The sequence below is a fragment of the Arachis ipaensis genome, chromosome B10 (assembly GCF_000816755.2).
Source record: "Arachis ipaensis cultivar K30076 chromosome B10, Araip1.1, whole genome shotgun sequence".
NCBI lineage: Eukaryota > Viridiplantae > Streptophyta > Magnoliopsida > Fabales > Fabaceae > Arachis > Arachis ipaensis.
Genome location: NC_029794.2, coordinates 88,604,829 through 88,625,921, shown reverse-complemented (window position 1 = coordinate 88,625,921; position 21,093 = coordinate 88,604,829). Strand labels below are relative to the sequence as shown.

The following is a 21,093-nucleotide window of genomic DNA, read 5'->3' as shown; positions in this document are numbered from 1 at the left end:
CTCAATGCTTTCGAAAATGCAAAAATTTACAAGGAGAAAGCAAAAAGGTGGCATGATAAGAAACTATCATCCAGAGTCTTTGAACCAGGACAAAAGGTTCTGCTGTTTAACTCTAGGCTCAAATTATTCCCAGGAAACTGAAATCCCGGTGGAGAAGACCATATGTGATTACAAGTGTGTTACCTTATGGCTATGTAGAGCTTCAAGACATTGATTCTAATAAGAAGTTCATTGTTAATGGATAAAGAGTCAAGCATTATCTTGAAGGCAATTTTGAGCAAGAATGCTCAAAGCTGAGACTAGATTAAAAGCTCAGCACGGTCCAGCTAAAGACAATAAAGAAGCGCTTGCTGGGAGGCAACCCAGCCATTAGCAAGGTTTATTTGTTATTCAAATAATAATTATATGAGTTTGATATAAATTATTTTCAAGATTATTTAACAATTGTAGGAGTTAACAGAGTTACAGAAGAATTTAGAGCATAAAGCAGAGAAAAGGAGCTCACTGGCACAAAAACGCCAGTAAGGGGTATTGTGGGCGTTAAACACCCAAAAGAAGTACCAACTCGGCGTTTAACGCCAGTAAAGATACCTTTTTGGGTGGTAAATGCCAGAATGGGTACCATTCTGGGCGTTTAACGCCAGAATTGCAGCATCCTGGGCGTTTAGAAAAATGCCCAGTGACAGGATTTCTGGCGTTTAACGCTAGCCAGAAGCAACAGCTGGGCGTTAAATGCCCAAAACAAGCAATAAATGGGCGTTAAACACCAGAATGAGAGCCATTCTGGGCGTTTAACGCCAGGAATGTGGAGGGGAGGAAGTTTTGTTTCCAACTCAAATTTTTTTCAAATTTTCATGATTCCATCCAAATTTCTTGCATAAACATGTTACAAATTGTCATCTTTCAATTTCAATTTCAAAAAAATCAGACAAATTAAAAATAATTTTTTCTTTAATCCAAAAAAAATCTTTCTCAAATCCTCTTCAAATTCTTTTCAAATTTTTTTCAAAACTAATCTATCTTTTTAAATTTCTTCTCAAATATTTTTTTTCAACTCATATTATCTTTTCAAATTCAATTTTATCATCTTCAAATCTCTCTCATATCTTTTCAATTTTAAAATTGCATCTTTTGAATATCATATTTATCTTTTACAAATCATATCTTCTATCATATCTTTTTCAAAATTTTCGTGCCCACCCACCCCTCCCTTTTAAATTGCCATTCGGCCACCTCCTCTCCTCTACCATTCGAATTTGGCTCTCCTTCTATTCCTCTCCCTTCCTTTCTTTTGCTTGAGGATAAGCAAACCTCTAAGTTTGGTGTGTTTTTCCGTGATCACCAAGCCAAGACTCACTAAGATCATGGCCCCCAAGGGAAAACAAACCACTTCAAGAGGGAAAAAAGAGAATAATCCAAAACCACTTTGGAATCAAGAGAGGTTCTTAACAAAAGAACATGCAGACCATTACTACAAAATAATGGGTCTAAGATCAGTGATCTCGGAAGTTAAATTCGATCTGAAGGAAGACGAATATCCAGAGATCCAAGAGCAAATTCGAAAAAGGGGCTGGGAAATCCTAGCTAATCTTGAGACAAAGGAGGGAAGAAGCATGGTTCAGAAATTCTACTCAAATCTGTGGCAAACAGATAAGCAGAGAAGGACTGGAACCGCCTTCTACACCTTTCGAACCATGGTCAGAGGGAAGGCTATTTACTTCCACCTTGACAAAATAAGAGAGGTCTTCAAGCTGCAACAACTACAAGATAACCCGGACTCCTTTAATAGGAGAATGGTGAGATCAGATAAGCGCTTGGACCAAGTTCTAGAGGACATATGCATCCCTGAAACCAAGTGAACAACCAACACAAAGGGTGTCCCAAATCAACTCAAGAGAGGAGATCTCAAACCAGTCGCTAGGGGCTGGCTGGACTTCATTGGGCGTTCCATACTGCCCACCAGTAACCGCTCTGAGGTCACTCTCAAAAGAGCAACGATGATCCATTGTATTATGCAGGGAAACGAAGTGGAGATTCATCATCTGATTTCTTGTGAGCTCTATACAATTGCAAATAAAAACTCCAAAGAAGCCAAATTGGCTTACCCAAGCTTAATTTCTCTGCTATCTAAAGATGCTGGGGTAAAGATGAGAGTGGATGAGTACATCTCAGTCGAGCACCCAATCACCAAAAAGTCAATGGAAGGACAACAAGTGCAAGATAACTCCATCAAAAGGAGAGCACAGGAGTTTCTCCCAGAAATCCGTCAGATTGACTACTGGACCCGCCTAGAAGCATCTGTCACCAAGCTGCAAGAAGCTATGGACCAAATGAAAATAGCAAGTTCAAAATAGCATGCTCTACAAACTGCTGAAGGAACAAGAGAAGCAGGAGCGTGAGCTACAGGAGCTGAAGCGCCAGAAGCTATCTCTTGAAGGACTAGACACCCCACAGATTGAAGGAGCATCCATCTCCCAAAATAAAGGTTGTTGAGTCCTAATCTTAACTCTGTGATAACTTTTGCTATTAGAAATCTACCTTAGGAGTCACATGAATAATAGAAATTAGTATCTTTATTTTTATTTTTATTATCTCCAAGTAAGCTATAATTTATTTTTCTCATCATCATTAAACATGAATAAAATAGCAGATTTTTAGAATAAGGAGGTAGTTTTATTTTCGAGTTCTTAATAAGAAAAATTCAAATTATTTATATGTGGTGGCAATACTTTTTGTCTTCTGAATGAATGCTTGAACAGTGCATAATTTTTTATAGTGAAGTTTATGAATGTTAAATTTGTTGGCTCTTGAAAGAATAATGAAAAAGGAGAAATGTTATTGATAATCTAAAAAATCATAAAATTGATTCTTGAAGCAAGAAAAAGCAGTGAATACAAAGCTTGTGAAAAAAAATGGCGAAAAATAAAAGAAAAAGAAAGAAAAAGAAAAAGCAAGCAGAAAAAGCCAATAGCCCTTTAAACCAAAAGCCAATGGTAAAAAGGATCCAAGGCTTTGAGCATTAATCGATAGAAGGGCCTAAAGGAATAAAATCCTGGCCTAAGCGGCTAAACCAGGCTGTCCTTACCCATGTGCTTGTGGTGTGAAGGTGTCAAGTGAAAAACTTGAGACTGAGCAGTTAAAGTCGTGGTCCAAAGCAAAAAGAGTGTGCTTAAGAACTCTAGACACCTCTTACTGGGGGCTTTAGCAAAGCTAAGTCACAATCTGAAAATGTTCACCCAGTTATGTGTCTGTGGCATTTATGTATCCGGTGGTAATACTGGAAAACAAAGTGCTTAGGGCCACAGCCAAGACTCATAAAGTAGTTCTGTTCAAGAATCAACATACTAAACTAGGAGAATCAATAACACTATCTGGATTCTGAATTCTTATAGATGCCAATCATTCTAAACTTCAAAGGATAAATTGAGGTGCCAAAACTGTTCAGAAGCAAAATGCTACTAGTCCCACTCATTTAATGAGAATTTGAGCTTCATATAAAAATCTGAGATGTTATTGCCTCTTGATTTTCTTTCTATCCTGTTTTATTTATCTAGTTGCTTGAGGACAAGTAATAGTTTAAGTTTGGTGTTGTGATGAGCGGATATTTTATAAGCTTTTTGGGGGTATTTTCATATAGTTTTTAGTAGGATTTCACTACTTTTTAGTATATTTTTATTAGTTTTTATGCAAAAATCATATTTCTGGACTTTACTATGATTTTGTGTGTTTTTCTGTGATTTCAGGTATTTTTTGACTGAAATTGAGGGACTTGAGCAAAAATTTGATTCAGAAGCTGAAAAAGGACTGCAGATGCTGTTGGATTCTGACCTCCCTGTACTCAAAATGGATTTTCTGGAGCTACAGAAACCCAATTGGGGCGCTCTTAATTGCGTTGGAAAGTAGACATCCAGGGCTTTCTAGCAATATATAATAGTTCATACTTTGCCCAAGTTTTGACGACGCAAACTGGCGTTTAAACGCCAAATTTCTGCCCTATTCTGACATTAAACGCCAGAAACAGGTTACAAACCAGAGTTAAACGCCACAAACAGGCTGCAACCTGGCGTTTAACTCCAAGAGAAGACTCTACATGTGTAAAACTCAATGCTCAGCCCAAGCACACATCAAGTGGGTCCCGGAAGTGGATTTCTGCACTATCTATCTTAGTTTACTCATTTTCTGTAAACCTAGGTCACTAGTTTAGTATAAAAGCTACTTTTAGAGACTTACTATGGACCTCATGACATTTTATAAGTTTCATATTGTATTTTGACGGCATGAGTCTCTAAACTCCATGGTTAGGGATGAGGAGCTCTGCTGTGTTTCGATGAATTAATGCAATTACTACTGTTTTTCATTCAATCACGCGTGTTTCTATTCTAAGATATTCACGCACTTCAACATGATGAATGTGATGATCTGTGACACTCATCACCATTCTTAACCTATGAACCCATGCCTAACAACCACCTTTGTTCTATCTGTACTAGCTTGAGTGTGTATCTCTTAGCCTCCTGGTTCACGATCAGAGTCTTCGTGGTATAGGCTAGAATTAGTGACGGCCATTCCTGAGATCCGAAAAGTCTAAACCTTGTCTGTGGTATTCTGAGTAGGCTCTGGGAAGGGATTACTGTGTCGAGCTTCAAACTCGCGAGTGTTTGGCGTAGTGACAAACGCAAAAGAATCAATGGAATCTATTCCAACATGAGTGAGAACCGATAGATAATTAGCCGTCCGGTGACAGCGCATTTGGACCATTTTCACTGAGAGGATGGATGGTAGCCATTGACAATGGTGATCTACCAACATACAGCTTGCCATGGAAGAAGACCTGCGCGCGTGGAGAAGAAGACAGTAGGAAAGCAGAGATTCAGAAGACAGAGCATCTCCAAAACCTCAATCTATTTTCCATTACTGCATAACAAGTATTATTTATTTCATGTTAATTACTTTTCATAAACCTAACCATTTTTATTATTAATTTCCTGACTAAGAATTACAAAATAACCATAGCTTGCTTCAAGCCGACAATTTCCGTGGGATCGACCCTTACTCACGTAAGGTATTACTTGGACGACCAGTGCACTTGCTGGTTAGTGGTACGAGTTGTGAAAGGTGTGATTTACAATTCGTGCACCAGTAACCAAGAATGGTCTCCCTAAGATGATCGGGTGATGATGGCTCTCTTCCATTTCAAGAACTACAAAATCAGTGGGGAGGAACTAATTTTCCACTTTGACCAGTATATTCTCGACTACTCCTTCAGCTTGCTTCTGAGTCTTGTCAGCCAATTGGATGATTACATCTGTGGACTTAAGCTTGTTGATTTTCAATCTTTTCATGAAAGACAGAGGCATCAAATTTATGCTGGCTCCCAAATCACAGAATCCTCTATCAATCATGATATCTCCTATTGCACAGGGAATGTGAAAGCTTCCCGGATCCCCTTTCTTTATGGGTAATGTCTTCTGAATGAGAGCACTGCAGTCCTTGTTCATCACCACTGTTTGGCCACCTTTCAGGTTGCTCTTCCTAGCTAGTAACTCCTGTATCCACTTGATACAAGTAGGCATCTGTTTGAGGATTTCGAGGAAGGGAATGTTGACATGAAGATTCTTAAATACATCCAAGAATCGGGTGTATGTGCTCCTCTTCTCACTGCCCATGAGTATCTGTGGGAATGGTGCTTGTGGCAAATATGGTTGCAGGGTTTTTTTCTCTTCTGATTCTCTACTTTGGGTAGGATCAGTCCTTTGCTCAATCTCTTCTTTCCTTTCCTCTGAAACTCTTTGATTATGTTCTATAGGATTGCTAATTTCTTCCTTCCAAACCTCCTCAGTGTCACTAGGGAAGCTATCAGTGGATTTGAGAATTTGTTAAGATAGGTATCCCACTTGTGACTCGAGCTACTTGATAATTTTTCCTCGACTTTTCATACTCGTCCTCACTTCCTCCTTGAATGTTTTGTTATCTTCAGACTCCCTGTAGAGGTTTTCAAGCATGGCTTCGATCTTGGAGAATCTATCATCAGATGGTGGGTTGGAAGTGGGGTGTTGAGGCTGGTTGGCTTGGGCTTGGTATGGTGGCTGTGAATAAGTGTTTTGTATGTTCTGATATGGTCTTTGGTTGGAGTGTTGGTGAGTGGAGTTATTATAATGGTTTTGATTGTGAGGTCTGTGGTTTTGGTTTTGGTTTGGTTGGTTTCTCCACCCAAAGTTTGGGTGGTTCTTCCAACCAGGGTTGTAAGTTTTGGAGTAAGGGTCATGCTCTTGTCTTGCAGAATTTCCACTGTAGTTGACTTCTTCTTCCTCTATGTTTGGCTCTTCTGGTGCTAATGGTTGGGTGTGGATTGCTGCTACTTGGCTTGCCTCCATATTCTTTGTGAGATCGCCAACTGCTTGGCAATTATCTTGTTCTGAGCCAAAATTGCATCCATATTGTTCAGCTCCATAACTCCCTTATTGTTGCTTCTCTCAGAGGCATAAAAATACTCATTGTCAGTCACTGTCTCTATAACATCAATGGCTTCTTCAATGGTCTTCTTCTTGTTAAGGGAACCTCCAGATGAATAGTCTACAGCTTTCTTTGATTCACGATTCAGCCCTTCATAAAAGATATGAATCTGCACCCACTCATTAAACATATCAGGGGGACATTTTCTTGTCAAGTCTTTGAATCTCTCCCAGGCTTCATAAATAGCCTCACCATCCTACTGTCTGAATGTTTGAACCTCTGTTCTCAGCCTATTGACTCTTTATGGAGGATAGAACCTTGCCAAGAATTTGTTAACTACATCTTCCAAGTTGTGAGGCTTTCCTTTGGAAATGATTCTAGCCACTTGGATGCTTTATCCCTTAGAGAGAAGGGAATAAAAGCATCTTGTGGGCGTCAGGATGAACTCCATTTGATTTCACTGTGTCACAGATTCTTAGGAATGTAGTGAGATGCTGATTAGGATCTTCTTGGGCGCTTCCTCCAAAAGAACAATTGTTTTGAACTAGTTTCCTGGGTTTGGATTGATGTAGGAGCCTAAAACTCTCCTCTCTTTTCTAGCAGGGTTGGCTGCACCCCTTCTGGCATGATTGTTCACCTCTCCTTCATGATGGTTTTCCATATCATCTTCCATGGTTATATCTAAGTCTTCCTCCTCTTTTTCTGCACCAACAGCCCTTTTTCCTTTAGCTTCCCTCCTTAATCTCAAGAAGGTCCTCTCCGGTTCACTATCAAAAGAGGTTGAGACCTCTCTTCTACCTGTCATACAATGAACAAGTACAAGAAATAGCAAGTGCAGAGTCTACTAAAATAGAGTATAGTTAGCTTGGTTAGAGCAATTTATCAAACAGTTAATGAGTTAGTGGATTAGTTTTGCTGAAAAGTAAAGAAATAAAGAAAAATTAAAGAGAAACAACTAAAAATTGCAGAGAACGAAATTGAACAAATAAAATTAAAATTCAATTAATCAAAAGAAAAGAAAATTTCTCAATTTAGTAATTGTCAATACAAAACCAATCCCTGGTAACGGCGCCATAAACTTGATTCACTCGGAAACTGTCTCTCAACAATTTCCTACCGGCAAGTGCAGCAGATTGTCGTCAAGTAAAAACTCACTGTAGAGTGAGGTCGAATCCCACAGGGATTGGTTGGTTGATCAATGTTAATTAGAGAATTATGCTAGTTGAGCAAAATCAAAATTGGATTGAGATTGCAAAATGTAAATTTGGCGGGAAACTTAAATTGTAAGAAATTAAATGACAAAAATTAAAGTGCGAAAAATTAAATGACAGAAGCTTAAATTGCATGAAATTAAATGGAAATGGGAGTTAAGCATGAAATTAAAGAGCAGAAAGTAAATAGAATGGGTAGATCAGAGATGGGGATTCATTAGGTTACAGGAGATATTGAATTCTCCAGATCAAATCATTTTTATCTCTTCCTCAATCAATGCATTCATTGATATTGCTTGGCAATCTTAGATGATTGGATCCCAATGACTTGGCTCACTAATCTCTCTAAGCATGAACAACTGCCCAATGTCTTGATTTAATTGCTCATGGGAAGAGTTGAAGTTCGGTCCTTAACTATACCACACAAATTCATAGATCAAAGTATTGGTAGGATTAAATGTCACAATATCCATCCAACCCCCAATCTAATCCAATGTGAGAAAGCAATTCTAGCATGAATTCTTCATCCCTCTCTCAAGGATCCGAAGAATTCCAATTATGGATAGCTTCTTTGTCAAGACAACTATCCAATTGAATTAAGATCAAAAGCTTTCTAACAAAAATCAAGAGAAAAGGAAGAAGAAGAAGATGAAAACTACTATTGATCCATTGAATTACAATAGAGCTCCCTAACCCAATGAAAAGGGTTTAGTTTTTCATAGCTCTCAAAATGGAAAATAAAAATGAAAGATACGTCGCAGAATTCAAAGATTTGCAGCAAAGTAAATTTGGCAGAATGTCAGTATCCCTCCCAGCTAAAAATTAAAAAAAGTCTTCCTCTAACTTAAATTCTAAGCTATTTATACACTTTCTTTTCTTTATCTTCAACCTCTGAACTGGGCTTTTAGCCTTGATTGGATTGGGTTGAAGTTGCTCCAATTGATTTCCCTTGCTGTTCAGAAGAGATCTATTTGAATGGCAAATTTCTACTGATTACGTTGGAGTCAACGTTTGATGGCCAATGTTGACTCAAACGCGTTTCTGAAAAATCAGTTCTGCTTGCTGTCATTGGTGTTTGAATCAACGTTGGAGTGCCAACGTTCTTCTACCCACGTGTGTACGTACGCTACGCATGCGCGTGGATGCAAAGTCCCAATTTTCAGTTTTTAAAAGCATATAGAAGAACGTTGGCCTCAGTGTTGGATTGGCAACGTTCCCTCCAACGTTGGCCTATCCACGCATGCGCGTGATGCATGCGTGCGCATGGATTCTCAAAAGTTCAACTTGCGCGTATGCGCCATAGACGCGTGCGCGTCGTTGCTCATTTTCAAATCTATTATTTTGAGATCAGAATCGCGCACGTTGGCCACCAACATTTGAGGTAGCGTTTGAGGTCCAACGTTACCCATCCACGCATACGTGTCAGCTACGCATGCGCGTGGATTGTCAGAATTTCCAATCCACGTGTGCGCGTACAGCACACGTGCACGTTGCTACAAATTTCCAAATTCTCCAGAAAGCTCATTTTATCACAACGTTGAGGGTAACGTTGGCTTGCCAACGTTCCCTCCAACGTGGGCACCAACAGTTTATGCAGAATCTTGCTCTGCTTTCTTCCCAACGTTTGAGGCAATGTTGGTGGTCCAACGTGGCCACCAACGTTGCTTCTTATGCTTCCTTTCCATGCTCCTTCTTCAACTTCCTCCCATGATTTCCTTCTCCTGTCATCCACCAATTCATGCATCAAAGCCTTGCTAAAGTCATGAGAATACTCATCATTCTTAGCACACAAGTAATTATAGCACAATTCTCATGAAATTGCATCAAATTAACCATGGTTGGATGAATCTAGGCATACATAAATTCCTAACCCAGTTGCTTACTTATAACTCAAGAAAGTGGATAAAACCTATTAAAAACATAGAAAAAGGCTAGTGAAACTAGCCTAAGATGCCCTGGCATCAATCCCAAAGGAAAAGAAACTAATACCATAGAACTTGGAGGAATCCGAGCTCGCGAAGAACTCCGCCCTCAGCTGGAAAGTGAGACCAAAGAAGTTCAAATCGGAGACACTCAAGACAAAACAACACACATAGGGGCGAATCTAAATGAAGACCTAAAGAAGCTACTAACAAAGCTCCTAAAAGATGATTCCGACCTCTTTGCATGGAAGGCCGCTGACATGCTCAGTATTGATCACGGACTAATGTGTCATAAATTACCCGTATATCCTTGGTCTCGGCCAGTACAACAGAAGCGTAGGAAGCTTGGACCAGAGAGGTCGCAAGCCATTGAAGAGTAGGTACAGGCCTTGTTGGAGGCAGGGTTCATAAGGGAGGTAAAATACCCATTATGGCTAGCCATGCAGAGGGAAAATTCGATTCCACACAAACTCACCGGCAAGTGTACCGGGTCGCATCAAGTAGTAAAACTCACAAAAAGTGAGGTTGATCCCACAGGGATTGATGGATCAAGCAACTTTAGTGAGTGATCAAACTAGTCAAGCAGACAGTAGTGAATTGGGTGAAATTGAAGCAGCAAAAAGTAAATTGCAGTGAATTTAAAGTGCAGAAGTTAAATAAGCAGAAGCTTAAAGAGCAAGAAAAGTAAATTGCATCAAATGAAAAGGGGAATTGGGTGCAAGGAAACTAAAGGAAGCAGTAGATCAAGAATTTGAAAAGAACTTGAGAACAAGTAACAAGAAATTTAAATTGCAGGAAAATTTAAATCAGACTGAATCATGAACAAAAATGTAAAGTTTGCAGAAAAGGAAATTGTAGCAGAGGATTTGTAGAAATTAAGATTGCATAAACTGAATTTAATATAACTGAAATTGTAGAAAGTGCAGAAAAGAAAAGTGTATCAAAGAGAACCTTCTATTCTACTCTTACTCCTACTCCTACTCCTACTGCTGCCTACCACTAATGCAGCCTACGCCAGTATAATAATACTTAGCAATAACTTCTTATACTGCTCTCTGCACCTTCTAAATTTTAATTCTATGGACCTTTTTTTATTTTTTCTTATGAATGTATCTATAAATATGGAGTACAAAGTATTGAAGAAAATAGTTCTATTGCATGTTGCAATGAAGCTTCTTTCAGATGAGGAAAAATTCATGCAAGTGCTTTGTTGCGGAGGGGAATTTGGAGCTTAAATGAAAATTTTTGTACTGTTTTCTCGTTGGTGCTTGAGGAGAATCATAAATTCCTGGTACAAATTTTAATTACTTAATTACTATACTAATTGTATATTGTAATAATCCAGAAGTTTGTGTTAAGCTGACCAAGTTTATTTTTATTCCTATTAGCATAATGCTGATGAATTTTTATAGTAGAATGTGAACCTAGTTTAATTTGGAATTGTTAATACATGCATAAATTAGATTATTTCTTATAATATTTTTATATATATCATTTTTGTTGGTTCAATTTGTTCTTGATATTTTGCTGCAGGCTAGTATTGGAATGGATAACTTGAACGCTTAATGCACAAAGTGAAGCAGTTTTAGGTTGATTCTGATCTTTTACCAAGTATTTAGATTGATGATCATCTCTATTAGTGTAATTTGATATATTATGAGCAGTTCTAACTTGTATTGTTTCTGTATTTTTCTTCGGTTTTTAGTTTTGGAATTTGAACTCGAGATTTATTTTGTATTTGAGTATTAGTTTTTTAATGTATAAAACAATTATAGTAAATTATATATGTCACTAACTATGGTTTGATTTGTCTTGTAATAAAAATTGCATACTATATTTGTAGGTTTGGTAATAAAAAAGGATTGAAAATTTATAGTGTAGTAATGAAGATCAAGTAAGGAAAAGAAAATTTTTTTTTTTAATTTAACAAGGCTTTTTCCACGCTTTTAAAGCGTGGCTGTATCTCTCTCTATGGCCATGCTTTAAAAGCGTGGCTGTATCTCTCCCTATCGCCACGCTTCAAAAGTGTGGCCGTATCTCCCATATGGCCACGCATTTAAAGCGTGGTCATATCTCTCGCATACGGGCACGCTTTAACGGGTGGCCGGTTGCAAAAAGCGTGGCAAAAGAAAAAGCGTGGCGATAGAGCAACCGCCACCCTTTCATACACCACCTTTTCAAAAGTGTGGCGGTAGCTCAAAAAGCATGGCGAAAAGCTATTGCCACGCTTTTTTCAGCTTTTCGCCACGCTTTAAAAGCATGGCCATAGACGTGTTTTCTTGTAGTGCAATATGAGTAATTGTTGTAGCAGTATGAGTGATCTTGTGGTTTTGGGAGGTGTTTATTCTCTATCATTTCTTTTTGATATTCCCATCCACCATTAGCATAATGACAAGAATCATTTTGTGGTGTTGGGTAATATCTCATGAAATTGTCTTGCTCATCTGTTGGTTCTGAAGCATATCCCCATTGATTGGGTTGCTCAGAATTTGTTAGTTCTTGGTGATATTTCCAACCATCATTAGGATAATGAATTGAATCATATTGTGATGGTAGGAAATATCCCATGAAATTTGTTTGATCAAAAGATGAGTTGGACTCCAGTTGAATTTTGTAAAAGACATCATCAATGAAAATTGAAATTCATGTCACAGATGAAAATTTCTTAGTGAGGTAATAACTCAAACACCTTGGTATCAGCCTAAAATAGAAAACAAAAACAAAAAAAAAAAACTTAATCTAGACTTCTCACCCACTTAATCATTGTCGATCTAAATCAATCCCCGACAACGGCGCAAAAAACTTGATGAGGAAGAATTTGGTTCCACACAAACTCACTGGCAAGTGTACCGTGTAACAACCCTGATTTTTGAGTACATGAGATCTTTTCTGAAAGTACGGATTTCTCCGGAAGATCAGTAAAGGGAACACCTCTGTTATATCATCAAGCATCTCAATCCTCATTATCATTATGTCATCCTTAAGTTAGAACCATTTCCGAGGCAAGCTCGATAACGCGGTCATGAAGAACCTAGTTTTTGAACCGTATCGGTTGGCAGTTTTGATTCTGATTTTTGTAAATAGTCTCTGTTTGACGAACTGAACTCGATTCATGAGAGGAGAGAGATAATAGTATAATATTATCATTATATTATTATTAGAAAATTCTTGAATGATATTATAAGGTTACCTGGTCCGTTTTAGTTAAAAACAGAAAATCGGTTTAACCGGGTTTACGGTTTACTGGTGCAGCTTAGCACCAGCACTCTCTGATGAATTTAGAAATGCTAAGGCCTCATTATACATGTTCTATTCTCATAATAAATATGTTACTAGTGTCATTTATGCTAGTAGCTCAGAAAATAATTTTTAGAGATGTTTTTACGAGTGTTCCGATACACCTAGTTTTAGTAGTTGTACACCTGAGATATTTTAATATTATTTTAACCCACCTCCAAGCCAACCACTCACAACTCACCTTACACCCCCAAGACATTCCAAGGCTGGTCATTTACTCCCTTTGGCCGAAATTGAAAGGAGAGAAAAGAGAGAAAACTTCATAAACACTTAATCTTCAAAGCTTGATTTCTTCTGAACTAAAACTCAAATCAAAACTCCGATTTCACCAAAATGATCCTCTCTTCTTCCTCTACATAACCATGTGACTTATCAAGGCTGGAAATAAGGTGAGATGGCTGTCTCCCTCCCATTTCAATTCGGTTTTCAAGGAAAACCATGCAAAACATGTGTTTTCTTGATGTTCTTCCTTACGAATCATGCTTAACTTGACTCGAGGGCCAAGAAACGTGAATTTCCAGCAAGTCTAAGGTGATATATCTCTTCCTAATATACTGAGTGAGATTTGGTCAGTTGAGAGTTTTTGGATTTAAAGTTGTTCTTGATGTGATTTAGGAGGAAAAAGTGCTTAAGGACCACCTGAAAGTTTAACTGAATTAGGAGCAGTAAAACCAGGTATGATTTGGTAAAATTAATGTTGATTTATTGTGTTTGAATTGTGTGATTATGATATGGTTTGGTTATGCTTGAAATTGATTGTTTATATGAGTGATTCTTGTTGAAATTTTGGTGAAAATTTGATGAAATTTGATGATATTCAACTTTGAATTTGTGTTCTTCATGGCTGCTGGAAAAACGAACCCTAGACCTTAAATTGGGGTTCAATTTGTGTTAAAATCATGTAGAAAAGATGAGGTTTTAGTGGCTGCAAATTTATTATGAATTATGGTAAAAATCGGTTGCTGAAAAGACTGAAAAACGGGTAAAAACAGAGAAAGAATTTGAAGAATATATGAAGAACACGAAGAACACTTTGAGTGTGATGAAGAACAATGAAGAACAGGTTTTAGATCTTTAAAAGGGCAAGGAAGTAAAATTTTTGGTGTTTAAGGGGTTATTTGGTAATTTCTAAAGTTAGGGTGGTAAAAGTAGAAATATTAAAAGTTACGGGTGGTAAAAAGTGAATTTTAAAGGTTAAAGGTAAAGTTAAGATAATTTTCGAAAATATATTAATAAAATAATAAATAATAATAAAAAATTAAATAATAATATTTAATTAAAAATAATATTTTAATAAAAATAATAAAATAATGCGAAAAAGGCTGTTTTCTGTAAAAGCTTTAGAAAGACAACTTTAAGTGCAGAATCTCATAATTACCTTCATAAAACACTTAGGGAGTGGTAATAACATGTTAGTGAGGCAAAGATAAAAGAAAGATAAAAAGTTGAAGAAAAGATAAAAGTCGAAGAAAAAGTCTGTAAAGTTTTAATGACAGAAAAATAGACAGAGACTAGTGAACAAACTAGGGCAACATAGTTAGTCCTTGAGTTGCGACTAGGGTTAGGTATTATATGAAAAGTTAAACTGTTTCAGTATAGACTTAATGAACCTATACTTGGGACAGGCTAACTATTCATACCAAAATTTACATAAGCTTTAAATACATACGTTAAGCAAAGAAATCAGAGCAGAGTAAAGAAAACACAGAGAACAGAGTAACCAGAGAAAAGTAAAGAGATACAGAGAAAAGAGTAATCAAAGCAGAGTAAAAAGACAAAGTGAAAAGAGTAATATGATAAGGAGAAATGGTTTGAGCCAAGATATTGTGAAATTGAAAGATGTAAAGTTTGTATAGTATGATTGAATAGAGAAAGAAAGAAGTACTGCATAAGAATGTGAAAGTGATGATGAATAATGAGAATGATATTGAATGATGATAATGAGAAAAGAGTAATATAACAAAGAGAATAGAGGAGAAGAGTATAAAAATAAAGAGTTAAGCCTTGTGGCATGATATTCTATTATATGTTCATCTGATGCTTTTCTATTGGCCCTAGAGGTCCTGTAGGCCCAAGTTCACCTACAGTAAATTGTTATTCCTGTAGGCCAAAGTTCACCTGCAGTGAATATCAATTGTGTATCTCAGGGTGTTGCTCCTGTAGGCCGAAGTTCACCTACAGAGAGTTGTGATACCTGTAAGTCGAAGTTCACTTACAGGGGCGCTATTTCTGGAAGCCGAAGTTCACTTACAGAGGTGCTATTTCTGTAGGCCGAAGTTCACCTACAGAAAGTTGTTGTGATTAAACCATTTCTGTAAGCCGAAGTTCACTTACAGAGGTGTTATTTCTATAGGCCGAAGTTCACCTACTGAAAGTTGTTGTGTTGTGTTTAGACTATTTCTGTAAGCCGAAGTTCACTTACGGGAGTGCTATTTCTGTAGGCTGAAGTTCACCTACAGAAAATAAGCCATATCTAGGACTAGTTCCTAGGTAATGTCGGGCTGCAGGGTGTAAACCGACACGTGAGCTCATGGCCTGCATAGGACAGACATGCATCATACTTGGTTGCGCATTTCCTCTGTTATGATTGTTGTTTGAATGTATGCTTTCTTTGTTTTCATTCTATTCTCTGTGTCTGTGTTTTGTTTTTTTGTATTCTTTTGTTTGTGTTTTGCTTTCTATTTTCTCTATTTATCTGTTTCTTTCGTCTACTGCTTCTCGGTATTCTGCTATTTATTTGCTAAACAACACGGAATTAATGAACTTAACTAATAACCCCGACCCTACTAAGAACTCCCCAGTTCTTACCCCTTCTCTCTCCCTTCCCCCTTCAGATGGAAGCAAGAGTTCCTTTCCGTAGTTCGCTGACAACCGTTTGCAAAAAGGATTCCGCTCTAGGTAGTCTTCTGAGTCTAGAGTGAACTCTGTTTCTATTTATATGTATATACTGTGAGACCAGCCAACGTCTGCACCCCGTTCATATGCGCATTTTAGCCTAAATCCTGTGTACGAGACTCCTATTGTGTGGCTACTTGATGAGGTACCAAAGAGACGTTATATGGCAATGTCTGACCGTGCAAAGAAGTAGTAGATGATGTTCTACCTTTTGCTAATGTTCCACCTGACTTGATTTTTGAAGACTTAGAACGTACTTTCCCTCGCTTTAGTAGTTTAGAGGGACTAGGTGAGTATAGAGTCTAGGCTAGCCTGGGCGCCAGCTTAGGGACTTCTTGAATAGGTCAGGGCCTAGGATGTTGTATGTATATATATGTATATAGTTATTATTTAGCTATCTCTAGGGGTGTTCTAACTAACAATCTATATTCTAATAAAGGCTGAATCACCGAATGTTGTCAACTACTTGTGACGTATTTATGTGTGGTTGTTTAGAACTGTTTTATCTGTTATTATTTGTGAATTGATTATAAATGATTCTGTCTATTAATCTAAACATTTTCAAAAAAAAATACACCTTGCAAATTAACTACGCTTTTTGCAACGAATCAGGCTCATATGATAAATAATAGATAATAATTAGGAAGACAAATTGGTAGCGCTCAGTTTCCGGTATGATCTAGACATATTGAAAATTGGGTCGTTACATACCGGGTCGCATCAAGTAGTAAAACTCACAAAAAGTGAGGTCGATCCCACAGGGATTGATGGATCAAGCAACTTTAGTGAGTGATCAGTCTATTCAAGCAAACAGTAGTGAATTGGGTGAAATTAAAGCAGCAGAAAGTAAATTGTAGTGAATTTAAAGTGCAGAAGATAAATCAGTAGAAGCTTAAAGAGCAAGAAAAGTAAATTGCATCAAATGAAAAGGGGAATTGGGTGCAGGGAAACTAAAGGAAGCAGTAGATCAAGAATTTGAAAAGAACTTGAGAACAAGAAACAAGAAATTTAAATTGCAGGAAAATTTAAATGAGACTGAATCATGAACAGAAATATAAAGTTTGTAGAAAAGGAAATTGTAGCAGAGGATTTGTAGAAATTGAGATTGCATAAACTGAATTTAATATAACTGAAATTGTAGAAAGTGCAGAAAAGAAAAGTGTATCAAAGAGAACCTTCTATTCTACTCCTACTCCTACTCTTATTGCTGCCTACCACTAATGCAGCCTACTCCAGCGCCCCTACCACAAATGTAGCCTACTCCAGCACCCCCCGATGAAATGCAAGTGATGCCTTTATATAGGTTTAACAAAATGAAAATGAAATTGTAAACAAATTATAAGTAAATGAAATTCCTATTCTAACTATGTCTTGTGCCTTTGAGTGATGTCAATGGGCTCTGCTTGCTTCGGAGCTTCATTGGGCTTTGAATCAGATTAATTGAGCCAAAATTGTTCTTCCAGGAGAGCGTAGTGTTCATTAAGTGAGCGGAATGCTTTTACACCCATGCGTACGTTTCCTCAGCGCGTGCGCGTCCTTTTTGCGTTTTGGGCCTTCCACGCGTACGCGTCCCTTATGCTTACGCGTGTATTGGCAATCTGGCACATCGACGCGTGCGCGTCATCTATGCATGCGCGTCCCTTGCAGCGTTCACCAAACGAGCGTAGCGTTCTTCAATTAAGCGCTCCACCACATGTACGCATCATGTACGCGTACGCGTGGACTACACAATGCCAATTCCACGTTGTTGCTCCGTCCACGCTTGCGCGTGCTTCTTCAGGTAATCTCCATCGAAATTTGAATGTGCCCAAAAATGCTCACTTAATGAACGTAGTGTTCTCTTTGAAAACGAGCGCCAATCACTTCCACGTGTACGCGTGGGTCTTCAAAATTTGTTGCCTGACACGTAAGCGTCCTGTACGCGTGTGCGTCATGATGTTTTCGCGCCAAGAGTGCTTTCCTTGTTTAAATTATGGGCCACGCTTTCAAAAGCATGGCCTAAGGCTCCAGGCGTGCTCAAACTTCAAAATGTGTCCAGAATTCTTCTTTTGAGCTTATTTTTATGCTTTTTGCTTCGTTTCCTTTATCTTTTCACCTATCATCAACCAAACAGATACATTAAAGCCTTGGCATAATCATCAAATCTTGCATCATTCATATTATCAACTAAATCTTACAAGAAATCTAATGAAAATGCATAAAGTTATCAATCTTTGATTGAATCAAGACAAGCATAAAATGCTCACTCAAACACTTACTTATTGCCTAAAATTGCAGGAAAACCAAGTAAAAACTAATGAAAAAGGCTTGTGAAACTAGCTTAAGATGACTTGTCATTAGTAGTATTGAAAAAAATGTCAAATGGGAAGTGGCGGATGTGCACCGATTACACCGACCTCAACAAAGCCTACCCAAAAGATCCTTATCCACCACCGAATATAGACACACTAGTCGACGCTTCATCGGGATACAAGTACCTTTCCTTCATAGACGCTTACTCGGGATACAACCAAATTCTGATGTATCAACCCGACCAGGAAAGAACCTCATTCCTAATCCCAAGAGCAAACTATTGCTACATAGTCATGCCCTTTGGCCTCAAGAACGCAGGGGCTACATATCAAAGATTGATGAACAAAGTATTCGCCAATCACATCGAAAAGCTAATGGAGGTTTTTGTAGACGACATGCTGGTAAAGATACAAAGAGAGGAAATGCTGTTATCCGATCTCATTGAAGTGTTCAACACCATAAGAAAGTATGGAATGAGACTTAACCCGACAAAGTGCACCTTCGTAGTAGAAGCCGGCAAATTCCTAGGCTTCATGCTCACTTAAAGAGGGATCGAAGCAAACTCGGATAAATGACAGGCCATACTTAGCATGAAAAGTCCGACCTATGTTAAAGAAGTCCAGCAGCTCAACGGAAGACTAGCGGCTCTGTCCAGATTCCTAGCTGGATCAGCATTAAGATCTCTCCCTTTTTACACAACACTAAGGAAAGGAAAGAGGTTTGAATGGACCCCAAAATGTGAACAAGCCTTCCAAGACGTCAAGACATTCCTGAGGCAACCACCTATCCTAACCCGACCCAGGGAAGGTGAAAAGTTGATCCTATACCTTGCCATAGGAAGTCGGGCAATAGTTTCAGCACTAGTTAGATAAGACGAAAATGAGCAACAGCCCATCTACTTCATCAGTAAGGCTTTACAAGGGGCCGAACTAAATTATCAAAAGATAGAAAAGTTCGCCTATGCCCTTATACTCACTTCTCGATGGCTCCGACCATACTTCCAAGCTCACATCATCAGAGTACGGACCAACCAGCCCATAAAAGGTATCTTACAGAAAACAGACTTAGCTGGAAGAATCCTACAATGGGTGGTCGAGTTATCCGAATTCGACCTCAAATATGAAGTGTGGACAGCTATCAAGTCTCAGTACCTGTCCGACTTCATCGCCGAGTACACTGACACCTCGGGTACCCCAACGAAGTGGAGCCTTTACGTAGATGGCCCCTCGAACAAAACTGGGAGTGGCGCAGGCGTTATTTTAGAAAGTGATCAGGGAACCCAAATCGATCTCTCATTAAAGTTCGAATTCCCCGCCTCAAATAACCAAGCTGAATACGAGGCCCTACTGGCTGTTTTGAAGCTGGCTAGGGAGGTAGAAGCTCAGAAGCTTATCATTTTCAGCAATTCACAGGTAGTCACCTCGCAAATAGAAGGGAGTTACCAAGATAAGGATCCCACCATAAAGAAATACCTAGACAAAACTAGAGAACAACTCAGACAATTTAGGGGATATAAGGTCCGACATATACCTCGGGAACAAAATGCCCGAGCTGATGCCCTTTCAAAACTAGCCAGCACCAAACCAGGGGGCAATAATAGAAGCCTCATCCAGGAAACACTACAAAATCCATCAACCTTGGAAGAAAAGAAGGTCTTAAGCATATCAGACCAGGACCAAGGGTGGATAACTCCCATAGTCAGCTATCTCAAATCTAAAACACTTCCCGCAGATAAAAAGGAGGCAAAAAGACTAGTACGAGAAGCGCAGTACTGCACCATAGTGCACGACGTCTTATATAGGAGAAGAATCTCTACACCCCTCATAAAATGCGTCCCGACCTCCGCTACGAGAGAAGTTCTTGAGGAAGTCCACAGTGGCATGTGCGGCAACCACCTTGGGGCGCGAGCTCTTTCCAAAAAGGTACTCCAAGCTGGTTTTTATTGGCCGACCCTACAAAAGGAAACAACAGAGTTCGTCAAAACATGCCCTCCATGTCAGAAGCATGCCAACTTTCACATCGCACCACCCGAAGAACTCATTTGTATCATTTCACCCTGGCCATTTGCAAAGTGGGGGCTCGACCTCCTCGGATCTTTCCCTCAAGGATCAGGGCAAGTCAAGTTCCTCATTGTAGGAATAGACTATTTCACAAAATGGATTGATACTGAACCTTTAGCCACTGCCACCACCCAAAGAAGTCGGAAGTTCTTGTACAGAAACATTGTCACAAGGTTTGGGGTCTCACACTCTATTACCACTGGCAATGCACTCAATTTGCCGACACGGGCTTCAGAAATCTGGTAGCCGATTTGAAAATCAAGCACCAGTTCAGCTCTGTAGAGCACCCACAAGCCAATGGACAGGCGGAAGCCACCAAGAAAGTCATACTGGCCGGGTTAAAACGGAGGCTACAGGACGCTAAGGGAGCTTGGGCCGAAGAGCTCCCGTAAGTTTTATGGGCATATCGGACAACTCCACACTCAACCACCGAAGAATCACCATTCCAACTTGCTTATGGAATGGAGGCAATGATTCCCGTGGAAGTAGAAGAATGATACCCTAGAGTGATCCTCTATAACGAAGACACCAACTCCCAAGCTCAAAGGGAAGAGCTTGACCTACTTCCAGAAGTCCGAAAAAGAGTTCGGATCAGAAAGGAAGCCTTAAAGCGTCAAATGGCTCTAAGGTATAATCGGAAGGTAATCTAGTGAAGCTTCACCACTAACGATCTCATCTTAATCCAAAATGACATCGTAGCAGGTCGGTTAGGAGAAGGGAAGCTAACAGCTAACTGGAAAGGGCCATACCGAGTTACAGAAGTACTAGCAAAAGGCTACTATAAGGTGTCTTCCACGGTAACCTAAGAAGGTACTATAGCTAGAAAATAGTAAAGATCTTAGGTCAAGGGGCACTCTTTTTCCTAAAATAGGTTTTTTAATGAGGCGCAAGGCCCAGATCTAAAAAAATGCCCGACCTAGAAGGGTAAGCACTCATATGTACACACTTTGATTTATTTTTTCT

The 21,093-nt window shown here is 38.8% G+C and overlaps 1 protein-coding gene across 1 annotated transcript; it reads right to left on the bottom strand.

The window, feature by feature from the left end:
- On the bottom strand, nt 5,223-5,666 carry LOC107620745. The gene has a single exon (XM_016322869.1). It carries the CDS (start codon nt 5,664-5,666, stop codon nt 5,223-5,225), a length of 444 nt encoding a protein of 147 aa, XP_016178355.1.

Excerpts from the sequence above, each read along its gene's own strand:
- LOC107620745 (XM_016322869.1), bottom strand. The coding sequence starts at position 5,666 with ATGGGCAGTGAGAAGAGGAGCACATACACCCGATTCTTGGATGTATTT.